This window comes from Tympanuchus pallidicinctus, unplaced genomic scaffold (assembly GCF_026119805.1).
Source record: "Tympanuchus pallidicinctus isolate F22 unplaced genomic scaffold, pur_lepc_1.0 scaffold3, whole genome shotgun sequence".
Lineage (NCBI taxonomy): Eukaryota > Metazoa > Chordata > Aves > Galliformes > Phasianidae > Tympanuchus > Tympanuchus pallidicinctus.
In genome coordinates this window covers 24,803,633-24,827,122 of record NW_026294747.1, presented here as the reverse complement: position 1 = coordinate 24,827,122, position 23,490 = coordinate 24,803,633, and the positions used below count along the sequence as shown (strand labels likewise).

Below are 23,490 nucleotides of genomic sequence, written 5' to 3'. Positions count from 1 at the left end.
ACAGATTATTCCCTGAAAATTTGATGTTTATGAGTGCTCTCCCCCTTCCTGACAGTGATCCCTGGGAAAATGCTGTGGCATGCATCCAGTCTTCTGAAATACTGGGGAATCCACCATTAAAACACCTTTAAAACAATCAACTTTGAGGTGGAACTGTAGGATTTATTACTGTTTTTCTTTATTTTTCAACCAGCCACCACAAAATTGCTCAGAACATTGCATAGCTGAATCAGTGGGATTTCTGAGGTCCCCACATGAATGCCTTTTGTTTCTGTTCTGGTGTTGCTCTCTCCCTGCAATCAGCCTTTAGGTGGCACTCTGTCACTGGAGTGTGCAGCACCTGTGTCTACACCTGAGCCCTCCTGACACTACTGCCAAGATCCTGCTTGCTAATGTAATTCCTTAGGAAGTTACAAATGCACCAACAGTAATTCCTTCCTTAAGCTCTTCTTTCATGGAACTTACTCCTCTGTGGTAAAAGTCAAACTGCTCTTATGAATCAGCCTAAATTTTTCTTTGAGGAATTTTTCTGGGGTGGAGAAAAAGGATAGAGGAGGCCATCCATGGCTTCTTGAATCTAGGGGACTGAAATCTCAATGCCCCATACGCAGTAAAGGTAAGTATAGACCAACACTCAGTACTGTGCTGGTGACTGTCTTCTCAGTTTAAGCAGACATCTATGCTGATGTAGTGGCTCTGCCTGGAGAGGAGCTAGCGGGAAGGAAAGGCGCTGTGATGAAGGAAAGCTGTGTTTCAAATGTGTGACTAAAATGGTGTTGATAACATGTTTTGGCTATTATTGAACAGTGTGTGCATGTTTTTTTTCTCTTTTTGTTATTCTGCTCATTCCCAGGGTCCGGGCTAGGGAGATGGAAGAATTTGTGAGGTGACACAACTAGCCCAGGCTGTTCAAAGGAGTAATCCATGCCACATGATGTCATGATCAGCAATAACACCTTCGGTAGAGGAAGAAGGCAGAGAGGTGACTACCACAGTAGCTGTTGCTCTGAGATTGGGGAGGCATCAGCTTATAGGAATTAGTGATTACTTTCATGTTACTAGTTTCTTTTCCTTTTTCCTTCACTTAATAAACTTATTTCAGTCCTTGGGTTTTCTCACTCTATCTCTTCACATTCACTCTCTGTCCCACTGGATGGTGGAGGAAGAATGAGTATGAGTCTGTGTAGATGCTTAGCTGGTGGCTGAGATCAACCCACCACAGTTCACTATAGCTATGTCACTGTTATACTTTACTGCGTTTTTTGTTAGTTAGAGGAAAGCAGCAAATCCATAGATTATAGGCTAGGCTTTGCACTATACTTAATTTTCTCTGGGATTTATCCATAACAGCCTGAAAGTCCCAAACCCTTTTTCATCTACTAAAAAACCTACAACACTTCCTTTAAGTCCATCGTGGAATTCAAGTGTCAGACTTGTCTGAGTGTTGCTGCAAGATTTATGATCTTGCTGACAGGGTCAGGTGACAGAAAATCCCAACCAGTCTTTGATCCATGCACAGGTAAGTGTCCAAGTAAAATATTTGAGTAGCTCATTGTTGGGTGGGCTTTTAAAATGCTTCATGGCTACTGCTCATGACCTCATTTATCCCACTCTGTACAAATGTTTTTCAGGGTAGGAAGAGGGAGGAAAGCAAGTTTCTGGCTGCTGATGACTAATGCATCATGGTGATATAGTATGATAATTGTAGGCACTGAAGAGAGCTGGGCATTTCCAAAGAGTGCTTTAGCTCTTAGGCACTACCAGAGTGTATGTTAGCTTGTTTCTTTCCAGTGATGATGGTGATTCAGCTGCAATTATAAACTTCATCAGCACTTATCTCAGTCCTGCTGTTGCATATCAAAAGCCTGCAGCTGTAATCAAGTAATAAAAGTGAGCATCACAAAAGAACATGCACAGAAGATGATCTGGGATCTTTTCTTCTTCTGTCATAAAAACGCAATAACTCCAATCAGTCTGAGGCTGTTAGTCTCTGTGCCTATTTGCGCACTTGACCTCAGATCTCTGGTGTAGGATCATGCTGCACTCTATGTATTACAGATAAATGGATGCCGATTTCTGATCTCAGATGTGTGTCTGAGCTGAAAATCTTGGGAGATGAGATGCAGCATTCCCTGTGCACTGAGCATGGAAACTCAAGTAGTGCAGTCTGAGGAATGGGTGACTTTTGATCTAGAAGAGCTGGAGAGAACACATTGCCACCAAAATGAGCCATAAAATGACTTCAGAGCCTGAACCAAGAGATACACTGGCTGTTGAGTTCAACCTCACGTAACAGCATGAGCTGAGTCTTCTGCTTCATATCACCGAGCATTACTTCAAAAGTATGATCACATAACCTAAGTGAAATAGATATGTTGCAACAGGACTGTCCCACAAAATAATATTAAAAAATAGTCCAGCAACCAAAGAAAGAAAAAAAAAAAAAACAAAACCAAACTCAGCTGTAGCTAAGAACTCATCACACTTTGCATAAACGTCGCTATACTCTGAGGTAGACAGTTGTGTGTGCAGTGCCAGTCTATGAAAAAGAATAAGAATGATGTTTTTTTGATTCCTTATGTAAGGCAGCTCTCCTCCGTAATACCATTGGGATAGGACAGATTGACTTTCAGCCATTTCTAATGAAAGGATTTTTATTATTCTGTGAGTCCTGTTGCTTCAAAAGGCAGCCTTCTATCTGGCTGAAGAAATTTGAGATTTAGAAATATTTCAACTGCAATTTTATCATTGAATAGTATCTAGTGATTCAAAGAACACTTAATGCTTGTTTAATGGATAATGCTAGGCACGTTTATTTGTTATTGTGCATTGTGTGCTATTAAAATAATACGAAGCTACTGTAGTAGAGAGATAAAAAATTTAAACACAGACATTTCAATATTTTGAAAAAATGTCATACGTAGTTATTTGTGTTAAAGCTTAAATGTGTTGTTAACACAGTTTAATTGAAAGCAGAGCATTCACTAAGGAATACATTTCAGTAACAGAAGTTTCTCCTGGTTCTGTTTACCCAATGACATCTATTATGCAACATAAATGAGGGGAGAACTCTTCCTTAGATAAGAATAGTTGCAATGCTCTCTCAAGAGGTGAGTGCCTCACCATATCCTCCAGTATGTGCTTATACAAGACTCACAGTGATGAAGAACTGCTTTATTTTGGGATTAGCCCAGTCAGTTTGACCTGTGTCCTTCTTTCCCCTAAAACACTACAGCAGTAAAAGAAATAATTTGGCAAAGAATAAGTGCATAATTTGTGCTGTTGAAATCAGCAGGGGGTGGAGCTCTGAGTCAGTTTATACAGCTCTGCTTCCCTGCTACTCTGCTGGTTGGAGAATAGTGTGCTCCTGGAGCCAGCTGTCAGCTGGACCACCACACCTCTGCTTTTAATGAAGTAGAGGTATAATGGGATCCTCAGCCTACTCGCCTCTGGTAAGAGGAAATCAGCAGTGGGATGGGATGATGTGTTTGGCTATCATAGTTCAGATGCCTGAAAAGCAAAGTGCTTGGTGAATTTTGGTCCTTAAGTGCCAAATAAGTTTGTAGTGGGCAGAATTATTAGTTAAAGCAGCTAGTAGATGTCACTGAGCAGGTAGCACTTTATCTCATCTCGAGGAGAAGAGAAGGCCTCCTGCTATTGCTCAGGTGGATCTCAGTAGAAACTAAAAACTGGAGGTTGTTGGCTGGTGGGTTTAATCACAGTCCTTCTCATTTCCTCATCCCCAGGATCAGTTCATCCAAGCAAATAATCCATGCAAGAAAATTGAGATCAGGAAGGGGAATCGTGGAAGACCACGCAGCGCTGAAGATGAGGTATGGAGTAAATGACTGCATCTGGGTTCCAAGGGAAGGGCTGGAAGGTACAAATAGCAGCTGTGACACCGAGAGAGAGTCTTCCATCAGCATCTATCATCATCTCTCCTTGAGCTTGACTGTTGTTATAAAAGGTGTTATGTTTTAGCGGTTTGTTAAGGGAATTTGTTTCTTCTGTGACTGTGCTCCCCTGGGTGGAGAACATTTGCAGTGTCATGGGGGTTGGGAAGGTGAAGAAGATGAGGAACTCGTGGTTTAGATGCAGGGCAAGGAACTGGGAGAGCTAGATGTTAGTCTTGATTTTATGGTTACATTGGTATATGATGTTAATCATACCTCACAGAACCCAAAAATGCCTTCATGTAATTTTTCCTTTGCTTCATGGAGGTAGATCATCAGATGCAATGTATTATTCAGTATCTGCTTCTGAAAATAATTTGAAGCCTGAGTTTCTATGAAATTGAATTATTAAAAGCTGTTGGAATGTACTTGAATGTGGTATGTAACAAGTTATTCTATTTTTCTGTGTAATGGCTGGTTTGAATTATATTAAATGGAAAAAAATAATATATTATTTTTAGTATTAGAGATCCTGCATCTGCTCCCTTTCTGTAGTCAGTGTAGAATTATGAAGCTATCCGCTTGCTAGATCTACAATTAGACCAAGTTGACCAGGCTCTGAGCACCCTGCTCTAGCTGTAGGAGTCCCTGTGCATTGCAGGGGAGTAGGGCTAGATAGCTTTTAAAGGTCTCTTCCAACTCAAATGATTTTACAATCTAGTAAAGCAGTGAACTCATTACTGGCCAGCACTATGGAATAATATTGGCTTTTATGTTTGAATATTTTCTTAGTCCTCCAACTGTCTCTAAGCTTTCTCTAAAATATGAGCTCTGTATGCTCCTAAAGCTAAGAATTAAAAATCAATCACCTGTATTTAGGATGACAATTTGTGCTTTCTGAAATTCTGATCACCAGCTCCTGTCACTTTTTCTATCTCCACTTTAGAAACGTTGCTGTCAAAATCTCTATTGAGGTTGATGGGTTTCTTCCAAACCAGCAGGTTTTGGTCAAATCACAGTTCTGAGAGAAAACCACTGGGTTGAGAATTTTCCACTGGGCTCTAAGTACCATCTAGGATGGTGACAGAGTTTTTTAGATGGTAAATCTGCTCCTGTCAAGAGACTCACATATCAAAGTAAGAAGTATACAAGCAGACTCTAGGGAGGCAATTTATTAGAAATCATGATACTAAGATGATTTAATTACTCCTTTCAATTTAATTAATGGAGTTACTGCTTCTATATTTTACTTCTGATGTTCTTCGGGATTATCTTGTTTATCCTGTAACCAAGTATAGGGTTGTTCACAGCTGTATCAGGGTGTGGAAGGGAGAAAACAAAAAAGGTTTGGGTCACGCAGCCTTCAAAGATGCTGCCGTGTAGTGCCTTATGATATGGGATATCAGTATACTGTTATACCTCAGTGCTTCTCCATGGTGAATCAATCAAGTCAGCCTATTGTTTTTCAGTATGAATGTATTTGTATACTAATTTATTATCTGAAAGTCCTAAGTAAGCCAGGGCATTGTAAATAACATTTATACTTTTCTTTCTTCTGTATATTCATATGAAATTATAACTTCTGCTCTTGCTCCTTTGTGTTTAATTGCCTAATCTGACACAAAGTCCATTTTACATTATTTTTCCACTTCCATCATATCAAGTCTATAATTCAGTTTGTATTTGCAGCCTTCCACTATCTTAAATTGTTTATAGTTTTGTCACTTACTCTTTCTTCTGTTCTGTTTTTCTTTCAGCTCTTAGTTTATCAGTTTATGGCCCGGTAATGTGGTTTCATTTCAATCAATGCAGACCCCACCTGTGGATGATGAGCTATCTTTGTTAGTGTCACAAAGAGCCAAAAAAACCCTGCAGCCTCTTTTGCCTTACAGCATATCATCATATCACTGAAACACAAGAGGCACTTTGCAGTGAGCTGGACCTTCATGTGAAATGAAAGAGCGCTTACGCAAAGCCTCTGATTTCAGCCTTCCTTCTGCCAATGTACCTGGAAGAGCTCTGGAGTCCCATGCTGGGATGTCCACTTCTGGAATCTTTCTCTTCCTTGTTTATTTTTTATGTATTTATTAGAGTTACATAATTTGGTATAACCAAAGACACTGAAGTGTTATGAATCGTGCAGCCAGATTGGCCAATAGCAATGATATTTTGAGTGGGATATTTTATAAGGGAGTGGATCTGTCCTGCTGCTCAGTAACGTTACGTGGCTGATGGGAGCAGTCTCTGCCTGAGGAAGAAGAGAATCCCATGGCTCCCAGGCTGACAGGTTGGAAACTGCTGTGCTGTAATCTATTAGGCTCTATTGCATTGAAAGCTGAGAAGCAAACCCTATAATTTGGAGGTAGATGGATTATAATAGGGATAAATACATAATGGCTTTTAGTGAAAAAAATTTTGTTTTTTCTTACTACTCCATGTTAAAAATTAACCTTTAAAACCTTTAATATTAAAACAACAACAAAAGCCAAGCAAACAAAAACCCCACACAACAAATCCAAACAAAAAATAATACCTCCCTCACCCAGCTCGAAACTTAACCTTATGTACAACTGGTGCGTAAACTGCAATCTAACAGGTTATGGTGTCAATTCACAAGAACCAATTTCTGAGTGGAAATAATTACAATGAAAACATATTCACTGCATTAATACATGAGAACAGTGTATGATTACTAATTTTCTAGATGTCTTCTCCTTTGCTTTGCTATAGGAAGAGCTGTGTTAATTATCTCTGAGTCCTTTGCTAACATGTTTTGTTTTTTTTCTCTTTTATTTTGCAGCCAGGAATACCTCAGTTGTGTTGGCTTACTGTAAAAATTATAGGTATGAGGAATCTCCGCAAAGCAGACCTGTGTAAGTACCACTGGTGGCATGTTTGTATCTCAGTGCTGGAATTGCTGCCAGTCAGCTTAAGGCTCCTGGGTAAAAAAGACCCCAGAATTTTATTCTTTACTTCTTGAAAAGTGAAATTTCAAGAGGTGAAATACAACATGCACTTCATTGGAACTTGGCAACTATTTAAAAGTAAAAAAATTTAGAAGAGCTAGCATACTTCTGTTCAAACTGTATTTTGATGTTTGTTACCATATAGTATTATAGTATTGAAGTAGATGTGTTTTTTTTTTTGAATCGACGTACATCTATGTAAAGAGCTATGAACTCAAAATGTTTACTTTTGGGTCTGGTGAAGTATTTAGAAATTCTCAGAGGTTGGGTATTTTCCTACTTGGTTGGGCAAAAGAGATTAATAAAAGAAATACTGCTGTGATAGTCACACAGCTTTCTGTTAACCCAGTGAGCCAAACTGACTGCTACGTGAGGCTATGGCTGCCAACAGCTTCACACCAGGAAGTCCGGACAAGAACTGTATCCAACTGCAGGAACCCTGTCTGGAACGAAACTTTTCACTTCATGATACAAAGTGAAGTGAAGGTAAGCCCCGTATCTATTCTCATGAGCTGAAACTTTCTACAAGGGATGTTTTCATCTGCTGTGTGTCTCTGGTACCAGGTGTGTGCTGCAGGAATATATAAGAGGATGTTGTACTGATGTTAGAGACCTCAGCCACCAAATTCCTACTCTCTGGAAACATTTATTCTCATTTTAGCCATGGAGTAGCTGAAAGCTTTATATGTGCACTATTTTTCTACCTAACACCTACCCAAAAACACTTCTGTATCTATTTGCGTTTTCATTTCTCCTATGAAGAAAGGTTGAGCGAACTGGGCTTGTTTGGCTTAGAGAAGAGAAGGCTCTGGGGAGGCCTCATTGTAGAGCATATAAACAGGAGGGGAATGGCTGTTTACAAGGGTGGATAGTGATAGGACAAGGGGGAAAGGTTTTAAACTGAGACAGGAGATTTAGGTTAGATAGGAGGAAGCTTTTCATGCAAAGGGAGGTGATGCACTGGAATGGGTTGCCCAAAAATGTTGTGGATGCACCATCCCTGGAGGCATTCAAGGCCAGGCTGAATGTGGCTCTGGGCAGCCTGGTCTGGTATTTGGTGATGCTGACTGTGACGGGGGGTTGAAACTAGATGATCTTTGAGGTCCTTTTCAGCCCAGGCCATTCTATGATTCATTTCTCTGTAAACAGCTTATGGGCTGTGGTCCAATCTCACCATCAAGCATGGGGTTATGAGCATTGGGCAGGGGAGGGTCATGGGTCTGCAGCCCTGTCCTGTTTGCTGTCCTACACAGTCCTCTGATCTCTGTCCCGTGTGAATTCTGTTTAGCCCCACTCTCATTATGCAGCCTGTCTGGCCTCTGTCCAGCCTCTTACCTCCTACAGAATTGTAAGGGCTGGAAGAGACTTCTGGGGATCATCTAGTCCATCCTTTTTCTGCTGAAGTAAGTTCCTTACAGGAGGCTGCACAGGAAAGCAACCTGTAGTCTCACCCAGTGCAGTCCTCAGCTATGCGTCACCAAAGCAAATTTTGGCTTTTATTCTTACAGCACCCCCTCCTCCTTCTCATGTGCAACCCAGTGGGTCCTTTTTCCATGCTTCCTGTGGAAAACAGGAATCAGAATGTAACCTGGAGATGGATCTCAGAGCCCACTTGTGAAGCATGAGAGCAAAATGGGTCCTATCAAGTGGAACATACCAACTACATAGCCAGCAACTATTCTAACAGCACTTGCTATCATATGTCATGCTATCCTTAGAGAATAGGACTAAAAAAAGTTTTTGCTTCTGGTGGAGTGATCTGATCAAAGGACAATAGTGAATTATGGGTTTGAATTTATTAGTAGGCTTGAATAGGTAAGATAAATGTACTGAAGTTTGACCTTCTCCATCCTTCTTGGTTTCAGCTAACCTCAGAGAAATGCAAACAGCTGTTCAAAACCTTGTGGCTTTCCCCTCTCAGCACATGCAAAACAAAGATTAAATGAGAAAATTTTCCCTTTCGTTGGGACTTGAATTTGGCTATGCTGAGGAGTAGGGTGGTGAACGAGAGATGCCAAAAGCTTCAAAGAGAACAAGGGAGATTTGCAACATATAGCAATTACTGTTTCCTAACTGTCAGCAAGCATGCAGATTTTCGTATTAATTTTCTGCTGCCCTGATTGCTGTATCGTCTTTCAAAGACCAGTCACCATCAATTGAATCAGAGGTCTAAAAAGCTTTTCAAAGTCTTGGTAATATTTTCTTATTAGCAACCCTGAGGTCGTTTTTTTAATTTTAATTTTTTATTTTTAAACCAGTGCATTTTCAAAAGCTTAATGGGCTGTGAGACATCAAACTTTACATCTAACATACAGACTTATAATAGAATCGTGCCCTTCCTGTGCTTTGAAAAAGTGTAAACTGGACAGTTGCAAGAGACTCTCATGCCTTCCTTTTGAGGTCTCTTATCCCAGAACAGTCTGTTCACATCATTCTCTGGTGCTCCCCTCAGAATGTGCTGGAGCTGACAGTCTGCGATGAGGACACCATCACACCTGATGATCAGCTTTTGACTGTTCGCTTTGATGTAGCTAAAATCCAACCTGGAGAGAAGGTTCGCCTGATTTTTGAGTTGAATCCAGAGGTAAGAAATAAAAAGATGAATGAAATGAAATGGATAGTTAAAATAACATTATTTGTCGGAATTTACTCCTAAGATAGTATCTATATTACAGTTATCTAATTGAATGTTTAATGATAGCACATAAAAACTATTTTAAAAGGCCTATGTTAAAGCACAAAGTTAAATGCTTGAGGTTTAGTAGAAGCCAGAAACAGTCGCTCCTGTGTTGCATTTACAATTAAATGCAGAATGGCTTTTCCATGCTGAATTTTTTGATATTTGAAAACTGTTTCTGTCTTGCATCAGAAAGGAAGGCAACCGTTATAGCATGTATTTTGCAGGGGAAAAAAAAAAAAACAGAGATAAAAGATAACACTTGATTAAAAAATTTTCTGCAAATCTGCTTGATAGTTGTGGTGAAGTGAGTCAGCCTCCTCTCCCGTATAGCTAGTGATAGGACTAGAGGGAATGGCCTCGAGTTGTGCCAGGGGAGATTCACCTTGAATGGTAGGAAGAATTTCTTCTCTGAAAGGGTGATCAGGAACTGGAATGGGCTTCCCAGGGAGGTGGTGAGTCACTGTCCATGGAGGTGTTCAGTAAAATGTTGTACTAAGGAACGTGGTTTAGTGCGGAAATACTGGTGGTAGGTGGACAGTTGGACTGGAAGATCTTGGAGGTCTTTTCCAGACTTGCTGACTCTATGATTCTAAGCTGTGAGTTAGCTCTGAGGTGTGTGCAGTAGTAGCTTAGCCAGTGGCTTAGCCAATGGCTTAGCAAACGGCAGTTAGGGAGATAGGGCCCAGTGAGCTGTGTCTCAGGAATGTTGTGACCAAAACTGTACTTATTTGAACCATGCAAGTACCCTTGAAGCACCACAGACAGTGGTCTAAGCATAGACTTTTAGAGCACTTAGGAAATTTTTTTTTAAAGACATAGTAATGAAATGTGCTGTGTGGCCTTAATAGTAGGTAGCACTGCCACCTCTGTCCATTATGATTCATTTCATTTACCAAAGCTATCTCAAGCAGTGGGCTGAGGGCAGATGGCTAATATCAGAACAAAGGGCTACTTCCTGCTTGCACCTCTTGCTCACTGTGCAGTTCAACAAGTCTTTCCATTGCTGAGCTCCAGGTTTCTCACCCGCAAAAATGTGACTGAGATTTAGTAGAAATACAATTTATGTGTATGCTTACAGCACTGTAAAAAGAATGGAAACATAAGACAGGCACAATTAGCCATATGTTGTAACAAAGGTTCTCCTGAATGTGGTTTCTGCTGTTTTTGAGCAAGGTTGGAAAAGACCATCCACAAGCTTGAATTGCACAGTCTGGTCACAATCCAACACTTGATGAAATCTGTCTTTTATTTGAAAAACAAGACTGCTTCCTAAAACTATCTCTCAGCCTTCTGCTGCATGCTGATGCAACCGTTCTGTTTCTCACAAGTTGGAAGATTTGGGAGATACAAGTAAAAACAACATACTGCTGACTTATGTGCAGCATATCCAAGTCACCTGATGTTTCTCACTTACTGAAATGAAGTTGTAAATTAAAAAAAAACAAATGCTCACATTTGCCTTCACTATAGAGGTGGTTTTACTTTGGCAGTTGCATTGCTAGAGTTGTCATGGTTTTCAGTCTCTTCACAAAATTAAAATAGGCTGTGCAGCCAAGCAGAGAGGATGTTTGGTAGTAAAAGTTAGCTCTTCTGAATGTGAATGTGAAATTTTACCACATGGATATTGTCGGAAAGAGATTTATGTCTTCCACTAATTGGTATTTTCCTCCCTGAAAGTGATGCTGAAGATATCTGGTATGTGTTTCTTGGGCAACGTTTCTTGGATTGGCTGCCCCTCCATATATGTGGGTGACTGATCCAGCAAATTGCCTCAGTTAAGGAATATTGTTACTCAGCCCCTCTCGTATGTTGATGCAATACTTTTCTTTTACTGTTCCCTGCCCTCACATTCTTTCCCCTGTTTCTACTTGATTTGGCCTTTTGTGAACTCTCTCTCTCACCCCACTTCACAGCCTCAGTCTTCCTATGCTAGCAATTTTAACGCTCTATGCCAGACTTCTACTTCTCACTTTTAAGTTTAATCATGCTCTGCAAATTCTTCTGTGTTAATGTAGATATGATCACCACTTACTTCGATTTATTGTCAAATGTGTTCTACATCATTCACTTGTTATCCCTCCTTTTCTCTGTACTAACTGACTTGTGTCTCATATCACTAATAATGAACAGCAGGGCCATTACCTTCTACTTCATGACACTTATTTCATTCTTCTGCTTGGGAAGACAGCTAGTTTGCAAGCACTAGAATGGTAGAGAGACATGAAACAAAAGAGTGGCAAAAGAAGGCTCCACCTACCTATTTTATGACACAAAAGTGGTGAGAATAGCAAATATTGTGGGAGAGGATTATGCAAAAGCACTGTAGCTCCATCAAAATAAATTTTTTTAAAAAGCTTATTTTGTTCATTTTCCTTAAAAGAAAAATAACTCTTGTTTTCAGAATCAGGAAGAACTGGAAGTAGAATTTCTACTGGATAACATGTGAGTAAAGTCTGAATGTTACAAAAGTTGTTATTGGAATACTTGATGTCTCAGAGTGATAACGCAGTATTTGGGAAGTGGTTCCCTGCACCTATGCTATGACATCCCATCTTGTCCTCTTCCCAGTGGTTCCCTTTCTGTCCTGAATCGGGTGAAATTGCTCCTGTAGTGACAGTCACGGTAACTATTAACAGCTGAGGATGGGTGTTAGTTCAGTAACAGTTTTAGGAGAGATGATGCTGATTGGAGAGGTAAGAAAGATAGAAAGACAGACTGTGATACAGCAGCTGGTGGCACTTGGCATCTAGAACTGTGCTCAGAGTCATTAAAAATTAAGCATTAAAAATGTTTGCATCTGAAAGATTATCACAATGTACCTACTGTCAAATAAACCCTATCCTTTTTCTTTTCAGTCCAGGTGTATCTGAAAAAATAGTCACTAATGGTGTGCTAGTGGTAAGCATTTTATTTTTTTTTTATTCTTAAGTAGAGCAGAACTGAAGGTTGTGGTTGGAAGAACCATGCCTTTAGGCATAGCATTTATTGTCTTTCAAATAAGCCAGAAGTAAGACTTTGGAACTTTGAATTTGGTAGTGTTTGTAGTGCATTCTATGTTGGGAGAGAGAGAGATCACTCAATCAGTGAGATGCTCACTGATGAAATAACAATAAACATAAGGAGAAGTCAGTGAATCCAGTGCCACTGCAAAATTTGTTACTGGATGCCAATCTTGGAGCTGGAGGCTCTTCTCATACCATTTCCAAAGTACTGTCTGATGTCTTTATGATGCTACTTTGTCCTGTGCAGCACCCTTGGGAAGTTGCAGCTTCAGCCTAGAGGTTGCAAAGTACAAGCCCATTTGACCAATTGTTCTGCAGAGCTCATAGGCATCCTGCTCCTCGTTCTTTTGTAGGGGAAAATTAAAGCACAATCTAGATGGTTGAAAAATTCCTTGTGTTATTTGTTGGAGATTTAATGATATTTGATGTGTTTTATGGAACAGATCTTCAGCTTTATTCACCATAGAATTGCTTCCATGGTATATACAAACCACCTGCTTATTCACAGGACAACATGGCCAAGTATGGTGTAGCCATGGGACCCACAGATCCTCAGTGAGGATCCTAGGCTGTTTCTGTGACCAGTGATTTTATTGCTCGTCTCTTCCAGTCTCGAGAAGTTTCCTGTGTGGAAGTACAAGTGGATGACACAAAGATGAGGAGTCCTTACACAAGAGAGGCTATTGATTTAAATGGTCTGTTAATGCTTTTTGTGCCATGAAAGATGCAGACATATGTAGAGCATACTTGATGGCTTTCAGTCTCCTCTATTTACATCTGTCCTGGTAGGGGATTGAGGTTTATCCTGAATTATCCACTTGTTAATGGTGAGAATCCTCTGCAGATTGCATGACTGCATAGCTTCAGGGAAACTGGAGGTGGCTGAGAAAAACTGAGAAACATATCTGTAATATGATGGTACAGAAAAACCTGTGATGAGGACAGAAAGAAAAGGGAGACACGACCAATGGGAGTGAAAAGACTGTGGTGGTGGGAACTCAGAAGATGTGAAGACTACCAGTGGCATCAATTGGTCTAACATGAGCTGTCTCCAGCATAGCAGGGAGAAGCTCCAATACTACATTGGCCTTCTGGCGTTTATTCAGTTTGGCCCTTGTTTATGCTATGGGTGTTGAGAGGGAGTGTTGTGTGAAGGAAAGCTGACTACAGCAGGGCTGGAATGTTACTCAAGTTGCTTTTATTTGTTATTTTCTTAGGGACAGATGTAGTTATCATTATTCTGTACTCCTTGTTCACAGGGAGAAATTTCACCTTCATAATGAAGGGATCCTATGAAGAAACCCGGAACATTTCCATGGGTCCTTCCTGCGGCCAGAGAGGCAGTGATTCTACCATGTTCCACTATATCAAGTACAGCCAACCCAACCTGGATGTGATGTTGCCAAAGGAATGTTTATACTGCGGTGTATGTTTTTATTTACAGACAGTAACAACAGCTAAAGTAACTTTAGGAGAAGCATGTCGAATTAACCCTTTTCTGGTAGATTTATACCTATGGTTTGTAAATAATTTTCCCTTTATAGCTTTTTTTTTCTTCTATTTTAATTCAGCATGATGCAAACAGGAGGGAAAAAGATATAAATGGTCCTCTATCTGTGCCTCTGAATTCTCTGAACCTGGGAAAGAAAAGGACAGTAGTGAGAGTGAGTAACCTCTGACAGTATTTGGGATTATTTCAACAAAGGGTAAGCTGTGTCTACATGATTCTGGGTCAATTATTAATTTTGTTATTGAAAAAGTACTAGCTGAGTATATACATGCATTGCTCTGCATACACTTGAAAGTATAACTGGTATTCAAGGAAAAACTAACACTGCTTCAGGTATATATTAAAAGCAGGATCTATCAATGTTTGTGTGCAGAAGGCCTGATAAACAGATTAATGATTTATTACTAGGTGATATATCTGAATAACTGTTACTTCTGTAAAAAAAAAAAAAAAAAAAAAATTGCCATTGCAGATGTTCAGTTGTTTAAAACATGTGCTGTTGTCGTTCTTCATTCTCAGGGTGCATCTTATGAAGTGTCTGTGAAGGAAGAAGATGGGTAAATCTTACTTCTTCTGAATGATTACTTAGGACAATCTTTTCATAGTATGTTCTTTAGATGAAGGGAAGCAACAGTTTAAACTAGCTCATTATTTCAAAACAAGAAATAAAAATTGTAATCAACTAAAAAAGACTGAAATATAGGGAAGGGTTAATGTATGTTTTTTGAATTGATTGGTAAGAGCCCAGGATAGAATAAATGGTGCACAGTCATGGAATATAACAAATAGCAACATTTTTCCTGATCTTTTCCCTTGCTAATATTGATGCTTAAGAATGACCCTGTTTTGTAATCTTTATAATACAAACTCATTTATATATAACACACATTTACCAGAGCTGCATTAAAACAAGGCAACAGCAAGTAATTTACAGACTGACTCACAGAGGTTTTTCTAAGGGCAACATTACCCCCTCCTGATGAGTTTGCTACACTGCAAGCAGACTGAGAAGATAAATTGGAGCTTTTACTGAATATTAATTTAAAGTCACAGAAGGGACAAAATAACCTCTTTGGGAAGAAAACAACAACAACAACAACAACAAAAAAAAGCCAAGCAAAATAACAAAACCCAACATCAAGCAGCCCCAAACCTGAAAGAGTTGACTTGTGAAAATAAATGTTATGGAATTAATGATTCACATGATGTTCATAATTATTTACAGATATAAAGGGAAACATTTAAAAGACCTCTTCCTAAAAAAAGATTTACAACTCATATTATCAGCAGAGAAGAGCCTAAAGTGGTATTAGAATCAGATTAATTAGAGTTGCGTTCTTCCTGAAATGCATTGAGTTTTGGCAACTGCTGGGCCTGCCCAGCTATTCAGGAAACATGTACGTAGGAAAAGAAATGTCCAGATTTGAGAGCTTAATGTGAAACAGCTTAAGTTTAAGTTCAGATATGTTCCTTCCGTTTTGTCAGCATGGAATTTGATTCATCTAGTTTCCTCGTGATTGCATGAAATCTCTGTAGTAAGGCAGAAATATATGGCCTGTGATATCCTTCATTTGTTTGCATATGGTGGTCATCACGTGCATGGAAATGGTTTTTCTTTTAACTGGTGTCTTTTCGGTGCTGATTTTTGCCTGGCATCTCAAGCAGTAGCTCTAGACATTTAATACATTTACGATTACATTTAATATGTCTTCTTTGTTCTCATCTTGTTCTCTAGTAGCAAGAATTTAGATTTGCGTTTGGGGTTTGAGCTATGTGCAGAGGAAAAAGATTTCATCTGTAAAAGGAAGAAAGTGGTTGCTGCTGCTCTAAAAAATGTTCTTCAGCTCGATGAGGATTTGCAGGAGGACGAGGTGTGTGGGACAACGGCTTGTGAACTTGAATTTTTCTGCCTCCTTTGAATGAAGAGAATGTGATATACTTTCTATATACTATCTATATATATATATATACTTTCTATACTATCTATATAGCTTCTTCACATCTTTTAGACTAAAGTGTATAAACCAGAGAACACCTGTATCCAAAAATTTTTGGTGCTCCCAGAACACCCTTCTCTCGATGCTGTGTGTGGGAGAATATTTGTCAACACAGTCTTAAGTGCTCACAGACTTAAATAGTGAGTAGAACACTCTCTAGTGAGTAGATCACTTCTCTATTTCATCCATTAATGAATGACCCCATGCCTTTGTGTGCTAAGCAGGTGCCAGTGGTGGCAGTCATGACCACAGCAGGGGGAGTCCGGTCCATGACGTCAATGTTTGGCAGTCTTCTAGCTCTACAGGAGTTAGGTGTTTTGGACTGCATCTCATACATCAGTGGTTTATCTGCCACAACATGGTAAGGAGAATTGGGCTTCTCTTTGTTGTTCATGTTAGCAAGTGATAACTAGAAACACGTGCGTAAGCTGAGTCTGTGAACTTTCAGATACCAGTGCTGAATCTCAGTATTCTTTTTACCAGGACCATGGCAAAATTATATGAAGACGCAAATTGGTCACAGAAGGATCTCAGAGGGGCAATTGATGATATCCGGAAATATGTGATCAAGAGCAAATTGCACTGTTTCTCCACAGATCATCTGAAATACTACGAGAAGGAGTTGTGTGAAAGAAAACTAGAGGGGCACAAGCTCTCTTTCACAGATTTATGGGGACTCTTCATTGACTCTATGCTACACAGTGAGGTATTATATATCCATCCCTTTTTTCCAGAGGATTTCTAATTTTTCATATCTAAAATTTTGGAACCAGTTATGCCTGAAGAGGAAAGGATCTCAAAAACTGAGGTCACTTTCTTTTGATTTTTAGAAGAAAAACATGATTAGCCTAAAATATAAGCATGTGGGGGAAATGTCTGGCATGTAAAAAAGTCAAGGTGATCATGAAACTGATTTGCATCCTTTAACTTCAGATCAAATAACCATTCTAGTAACACGTAGAGGACAGGTGACTCTGACAGAACAAAATTCAGCATTAGTCATACCAGCAAACAATAAAACAGTATTCAATGGCTCTTAGTTGACTTCTATCCTAAGCATCTCCAAGTTAATAGCTTTATGTTTCCTTAAATCAAGCCACAAGCTAGTGAATATAGAAAGAAATTTCCCTTATTTCCCCTCCGACCCCCATTTGAAAACCAAACCTCAAAAGCATCAGTGGTAATACTTTGGCAAGGTTTTGGAGAGTGCCAGACAGATCAATATGAATGCATTCAGGTAGTCAAACAACAGAAGCATATGGAGCAAAATCTGCTGATATTTAATAGATGTTTTATTGATAGTCCATATTTCGAAACTATGGAAGTACATCATGTTCATCTTTTTCAATTATTTCTGTTCTTAATAAACAGGAAAATACTCATAAACTGTCTGATCAGCAACTGGCAGTGAATCAGGGGCAGAATCCACTGCCCATTTACCTGTCTCTCAATGTCAGGGATAAATTTAGCACTCTGGATTTTAAAGGTAATGTTTATTACATGCATTTTTTATATATCTAAGGAGCTTATTTTTAAGTCCAGATAAATGCCAAAAGCTTTTACTGCAAGTCCAAGTTAATAAGTCTTTTAAATTATTTCTTCCTTTGCAGAGTGGGTGGAGTTCACGCCTTATGAGGTGGGTGCCCTGAAATATGGGGCCTTTGTTCGCTCAGAGGACTTTGGTAGTGAGTTTTTCATGGGCCACCTGATGAAGAAGATCCCAGAATCCCGGATCTGCTTCTTGGAAGGTGATTTACCATCTTGGAAAAAATATTAACTTTACAAAAATATAATTGTCTGAAGGGAGTAATAAGCATTTAATAATTATTGGTCTGCAACTGGAGCAATGCTAGTAGCAGATCATGTATTTAAGCTTCAAGCAAACCAGACAAAAGTAGCAAAAAAAGAAGCAAACTTCTAAGATTGAATACAATTAATTTGCTCTTGTATTATTAGGTTAGAACAAACCAGAACGCAATGGAGCAAAACAGAACTGATCATCTGAAGAATATAAAAGTCAGATTGTGGTTTTAAAAGTAACGTGAGTTTTGAAAGTAGTTTAATAATCCAGTCATTATCTGGAATGGTATGACATTTTGTAGTTTCAATTCATAATATTTTGTAAGTGAAACGGAGCTCATCTAAGCTGCCACAAAATTTGAATCCAAGTAGATCTCCACAACTTTGCTGTAAACGTTCAAAATAATATTAATTATGACTCTCTATTTTTCTGTACACTTTCAAGGCACGTGGAGTAATATATTTTCCCAGAGTTTTATGGATATTGTCTACCTCTCGGGTCATTCAGAGGACTTCTGGCACAGATGGACCAGAGGCACTGAGGATGACATTGGTTAGTTATCTGGATTACTTTTTACTTGCATCTGCATTGTCTTCACATCTCTCTGAAATGTCAAGATTGATATTTTGAATGGGTTAAGGTTTATGGCCTATTTCTTAGGGAACACCAAGACTTTGTGAGAGAAGGAAAGCAGGAAAGAAAATGTTGTGCTGTGAAACAGGGGAAAATATTGGTCTGCTTGCTGTTCAGCATCCCTGGCAAGTTCTGTTAGTTGTGAGAGGGCTACCACAAGACCTTTGGGGGAGAGAGAAGCTTGGCAAAGATCAAATTGATATTATGGCACTGAAACCCATCTCTGGCCCAGAAGACCCTGCAGAAAGACGTGTGTGCCCACTGTGCAGGGCGTAGTGGTGGTGTCCAGCACCTTGACTGGGGCTGCTGCGTGCTGTTTTGTGGGTGCACCCTTGAGAGGAACTTCTCCATGTTCCAGCAGATAGTCTCCTCAGGTTGAGCTTACCTTTTTCTGCATGCTCACTGAACTCTGACAGACTGCTGGGCACTGATTCTTCTATCAATTTATTTAAATCATGGTTGCGTGTTGCTGAAATAATCCTCTTCTGTGATTCATTACTGATGATTATGAGCTTGTTCTGCTTTGGGGCTTCACTGAGCTCAGAGAGCTAGTTGTTACTTTTCATTGCCATTTGTTAAAGTACTCAGATTAACTCTTGATCTTAGACAATCAAAAAATCAGATTCCTTCTTTGTAATTACCGGTATTATAAAGACTGACGCAGACACAGACCATCTTCCCATTGCCTCTGCAGAGGAGCACCCTGCTCTGCCCACTCGACCTCATGAGCAGACAACTCGCTTATCCCTTCCCAAGGGTTACCTTTCCAATGCTCTTCGAGAAATGATGACAGGACGTCCAGCGGTTTCATACTATCATAATTTCATCAAGGGCTTGCAGCTACATAACAAATATTTAGAGAATGAAAGCTTCCGCATGTGGAAAGGTAAAGGCACCTGGTTTTAGATGCATTTTTGAAGGTAATTTGAGTGCTGATAACTGATGGGGACAAATATTTGTTAAAATATAGCATAAAAGCAGATTCTGACAAATACTATTATAACCAGTTAAGTAACTGTACAGTGGGAAGCTGTACAGCTGGAAGTAGTTTGCTGAGCCCCAGGTTATTTAACTCTAGTCTCATTTCTGCCTTGGAAAAGCCACACCAGGACTTGCTTTGATTCCTAGGAAAGAATCACTAGTAACTATCACTGAAGCCGAGTTAAGTAGCTACGCATTTACACCAGTTGAAAGAACAGTTTAGTATAGCTTTTTGAATGAAGTTGAGTCTCAAAACTTCTCCCTCTCACTGATTCTCAAGCCTGATCCATAGAGGCTAAAATGTCAAAGCCTAAGATAAGTGTGGTCTCTGTCCTTTCTTTGTTATGCTGATTTAGAAAGAAATGGCCTTGCTCCTTCCATAATTAATTGCTAGTGTAAGTTTTTGACTTTCAGATACAGTGCTTGATTCTTCTCCCAACCAACTGAATGCAATGGATGACTACCTTAAGCTGGTAGATACAGCCTTCTTCATCAATACCAGCTGCCCACCGTTTTTGAGGCCAGAGAGGAAAGTGGATGTCATTTTGCATTTAAATTACAGCGGAGGATCACAGACTCTGGTGATGTTTTGAAACAGTGATTTTTTATCTGTATGACTCCAGCAGATGAATTTCACATCTTTTTTTTTTCTTTATTTTTTCCTTCCTAGAAAACAGTATTTTGATAAATTTTAATTTTCTTGTTGTCGATTCAGCCATTGGACCTATTCTCAGAATACTGTTTAGAGCAAGGGATCCCATTCCCCTGCACAGAGCTGAGCCGCGAGGATCGGGAGCACCTGAAGGAGTGCTATGTGTTTGAGGACAGCTTAGAGGCACCAGTCTTGGTATATTTCCCACTTGTGTGTGATACCTTCCGAAGATACAAGGCACCAAGTAAGTTTAAGCATTAATCAATAATTGATCTTGGTCTTGGATATGACGTGGTTCCTTTTTTTTTTTTTTTTTTTTTTTTTTTAAATTTAATTTTTTAATCCAAATTATCACTTTTCTAAAACAAGAGGCTGGAATGTTCTCACTTGGCTCAGTCACCATATTTAGAGTCCTACTGTGATGGATATAATTTTGGTTAAATAATCAGACTGAACAGATGAGCTTCAGAATTAGTAGCATTAACAATCACACTTTGAGGCAAAACTCATTTTTTGCTATCCACTGTCTGCTTTCCTTTAATAGTCCAAGAACAGGAGGCAGCTAATAAAGTTATATCCACTTATAGCTGACATTCTGTCTTAACAATATGATGATGATAACGAGATACTAATGGTGTGCACAGTTAACATGATAAAAATCCTCTAATCATTTGGTTTAAATGAAAAAAAATTGAGAATAGAAAGGATGGAAAACAATGAAGTGAAGGATTTTCCAGAGTAGCAAGCTAATCTGATATCTATCAGTTCTGAAAAGCTGCCAGGTTATTTTATATTGTTCAGGAGTAGAATAGGTAGTGATTTATCTGCTTCATTAGAAAAATCACTTGTCAAATTCACTTTCGGTTTGGTGATACTTTTGTGTGCATCATCTCTAATTTTATTGCTTTCAATTTAGTAAAAGAGTAAACTTTCCTCAAAATAATGAACAAAATTAATGAACTGACTGATTGGAGAAACCTCATTAACTTCACCCTTCATTCTGTTGCATCTGCTTAGAGTGCAATATATCTCAACTGACTTAGGAAGAATTCCCCTTCCAAGGGTACTCAGGTGTCATTTTCCATCAGATAGTAGATAAGGAGCTGTCATCTCTGTGTACCCAATGGAAAAGCCAAAAAGACAAAATTATGTATTTACAAAAGTGAAATATTCTCATGGAAAACTGTAATCTTAAAAGCAAGGTATTTTGCATGACACAGTGGTTCTTCCAATTAGTTATGGATATGCTGTATTGAGACCTATCAGCAAAGTGCTGGATTTTATTACTGCAGCAGAGGCAGTATACTTATGGCAATTATATCTTTATCCATTTTCCTGAAAGAATAGAGTTTCCCATGTCTGTCACTCTGTATTTTACATTGCCTGCTAGGAGTTTTGCATTGCAGTAGCCTTGCTGTGCTGAACTTTGCTATATTCTTATTGCAGATGTGGAGCGCAGTCCCGCAGACATGGAGCAGGGAAGAGTAGATGTGTCCAATATTTTTGCTCCCTATGGCACTGGACAGCTTACATATACTGAAGGGAATTTCAACAAGCTGTTGAACCTCTGCAACTACAACATCCTGAATAACAAACATTTGATTCTTCGGGCTTTGAAAACTGCAGTGGAACGAAAGAAGCGATTTAAAAATTGTTCACCACCTCAGTCATCTGACCTCTCTTAAAGTATATTTGGACAATTCCCTTCTGGAGATATACAGATCTTTTGATAATGGACTCGTAAATATCCTGGCAACATGAATCTGTACAAAATGAACCTTCATGTTAACTTATTAAAAAAGAAAATCATGTGTTTTATTCAGTACTGTGTGGTAGGATTAATGCTGGTTTTGGCATTGGTCATAGGAAAATCATAATTAGTTTGTAAGACTGTCCCTAGTGTTGCAGTGAATGAGAAGGCACTTATGAAGATAAAGGGAGCTATGTTTCAATCTCACAAAAGTCTGTTCCAAAGTTACGTGCAGATCTTAGCAGTATGAGGTCTCTGGTTCAGAAATCAAAGCAAAGATGAAGCAAAGCCTTCCTTTGCTCAAAGAGCTCTGCTTGTGACAAGGGTAGACTAGACACAGAAAGACACTTGCATATAGCAAATGATTACTGAAAATGGTAGAATGGAACTGCACGTGATATCCTCCATTTTCTCAGTAGCAATCTTTTAGGCAGAAGTTGAACCTTCAGTGGATTTATGATTCTGGCCATCACTGCATCGAGTCTAAATTTTTTGAGTGATTACTATTCCAGAATGATTAACATATCATATATAGGATGATTTTTCTGACAATTCTATGATAAAAATCATCTGTCTGCATCCATTTTGCTGGGCTTTTTTTCTGCACTACTGCCTGCTAAGTGGGTTTTGAAGCCGAGGATTCAGAAGCTGAGTTTTGAATCCTACACTTCAATGGGCTTGGAAAATAGCTCAAAAACCTGGCCTTTGGCCATAATCTTATCTTTATTAATCTTCCTATACATGCACGATAGCGACAAAACTCATAATAGCAATTGCATTGACTTCTGCAATGTTATAATAGTTAGTGTGTAGCTGCTGCTACAGATTTATTGCCATATATCTAAAACACACAAGGAAGTATGTGTGTGAAGATTTTCATACATGTTTTAGATAAATGTCTGTTTAAAAAAGAACTCATAAGTCATTCTAAGAACTTGTTTTCTCTTGTGTTTAATAATATGTGGTGTAATAGCTACCATTCAAATATAAAATAATAATGCATGAGCCTACTAAAAGTTAGAATTACAGATGCACACATTGATGTATATAATTTTATTAAGTTCAGCAAACTAATTTCATTTAGTGATTTTTATCTGGGTGATAGTGCTTTTTGTTTTTGATATCAACAAACCAAGTATAGAGGGGACAAAAACAACCATGAGCTTTGCAAATGACCTTTGAAGAAGAAGAAAAGAAAAATAGCCACTTCAGTTGGAAGATTTTTTAAAAAAATAATAATTAAAAAAAATGCAGGAAATTCTGCTCTTAAAGCCAAGATGACTGAGATGATAACGAGAGGTTTACACGTCCAAATTACTGGTACTTGCAAATACCAAAGTATTTGTTCAGTAACAGGGAGTGCAGTGCTTTGCCAATGCTGTATTCCATATCTAAATTCTTATCAGTTTTTTTCTTCTCCACTTTGACATCATCTCGTTCATTACACTGATGTGGATTTCACAAAAAGAAGGAAGTACATCCATCTGTATGCCGGCAATGTGGTATGCTGCCAGTAAGTTGACACTGCTCTGGGAAAATTGTAACTGGTATTACTATCTCATGTGCCATGCTTGGAGAGTAATGGTAAAACTATCACCCAGTCTTAGAGGTCTTTTTTTTTTTTT

General features: G+C 38.9%; 1 protein-coding gene across 1 annotated transcript; it reads left to right on the top strand.

Moving 5' to 3' along the window:
• Nucleotides 1–3,425: 3,425 nt before the first annotated feature.
• On the top strand, nt 3,426–22,100 carry LOC128087421 (cytosolic phospholipase A2 epsilon-like). Its single transcript, XM_052696983.1, has 21 exons — nt 3,426–3,452; nt 3,747–3,833; nt 6,694–6,766; nt 7,209–7,345; nt 9,312–9,443; nt 11,941–11,981; nt 12,395–12,437; nt 13,152–13,236; nt 13,801–13,967; nt 14,113–14,205; nt 14,571–14,608; nt 15,787–15,922; nt 16,270–16,409; nt 16,532–16,754; nt 17,420–17,534; nt 17,659–17,796; nt 18,294–18,401; nt 19,177–19,368; nt 19,878–20,044; nt 20,179–20,359; nt 21,562–22,100. Exons 1-21 carry the CDS (start codon nt 3,426–3,428, stop codon nt 21,798–21,800), a joined length of 2,562 nt encoding a protein of 853 aa, XP_052552943.1. The 3' UTR covers nt 21,801–22,100.
• Nucleotides 22,101–23,490: the final 1,390 nt, after the last annotated feature.

Coding starts and splice junctions, on each gene's coding strand:
- LOC128087421 (XM_052696983.1), top strand. CDS start 3,426: ATGGGATCCTCAGCCTACTCGCCTCTG. Junction 16,755..17,419: donor ACTCTATGCTACACAGTGAG/GTATTATATATC, acceptor CTTAATAAACAG/GAAAATACTCATAAACTGTC. Junction 20,360..21,561: donor CCGAAGATACAAGGCACCAA/GTAAGTTTAAGC, acceptor TTCTTATTGCAG/ATGTGGAGCGCAGTCCCGCA.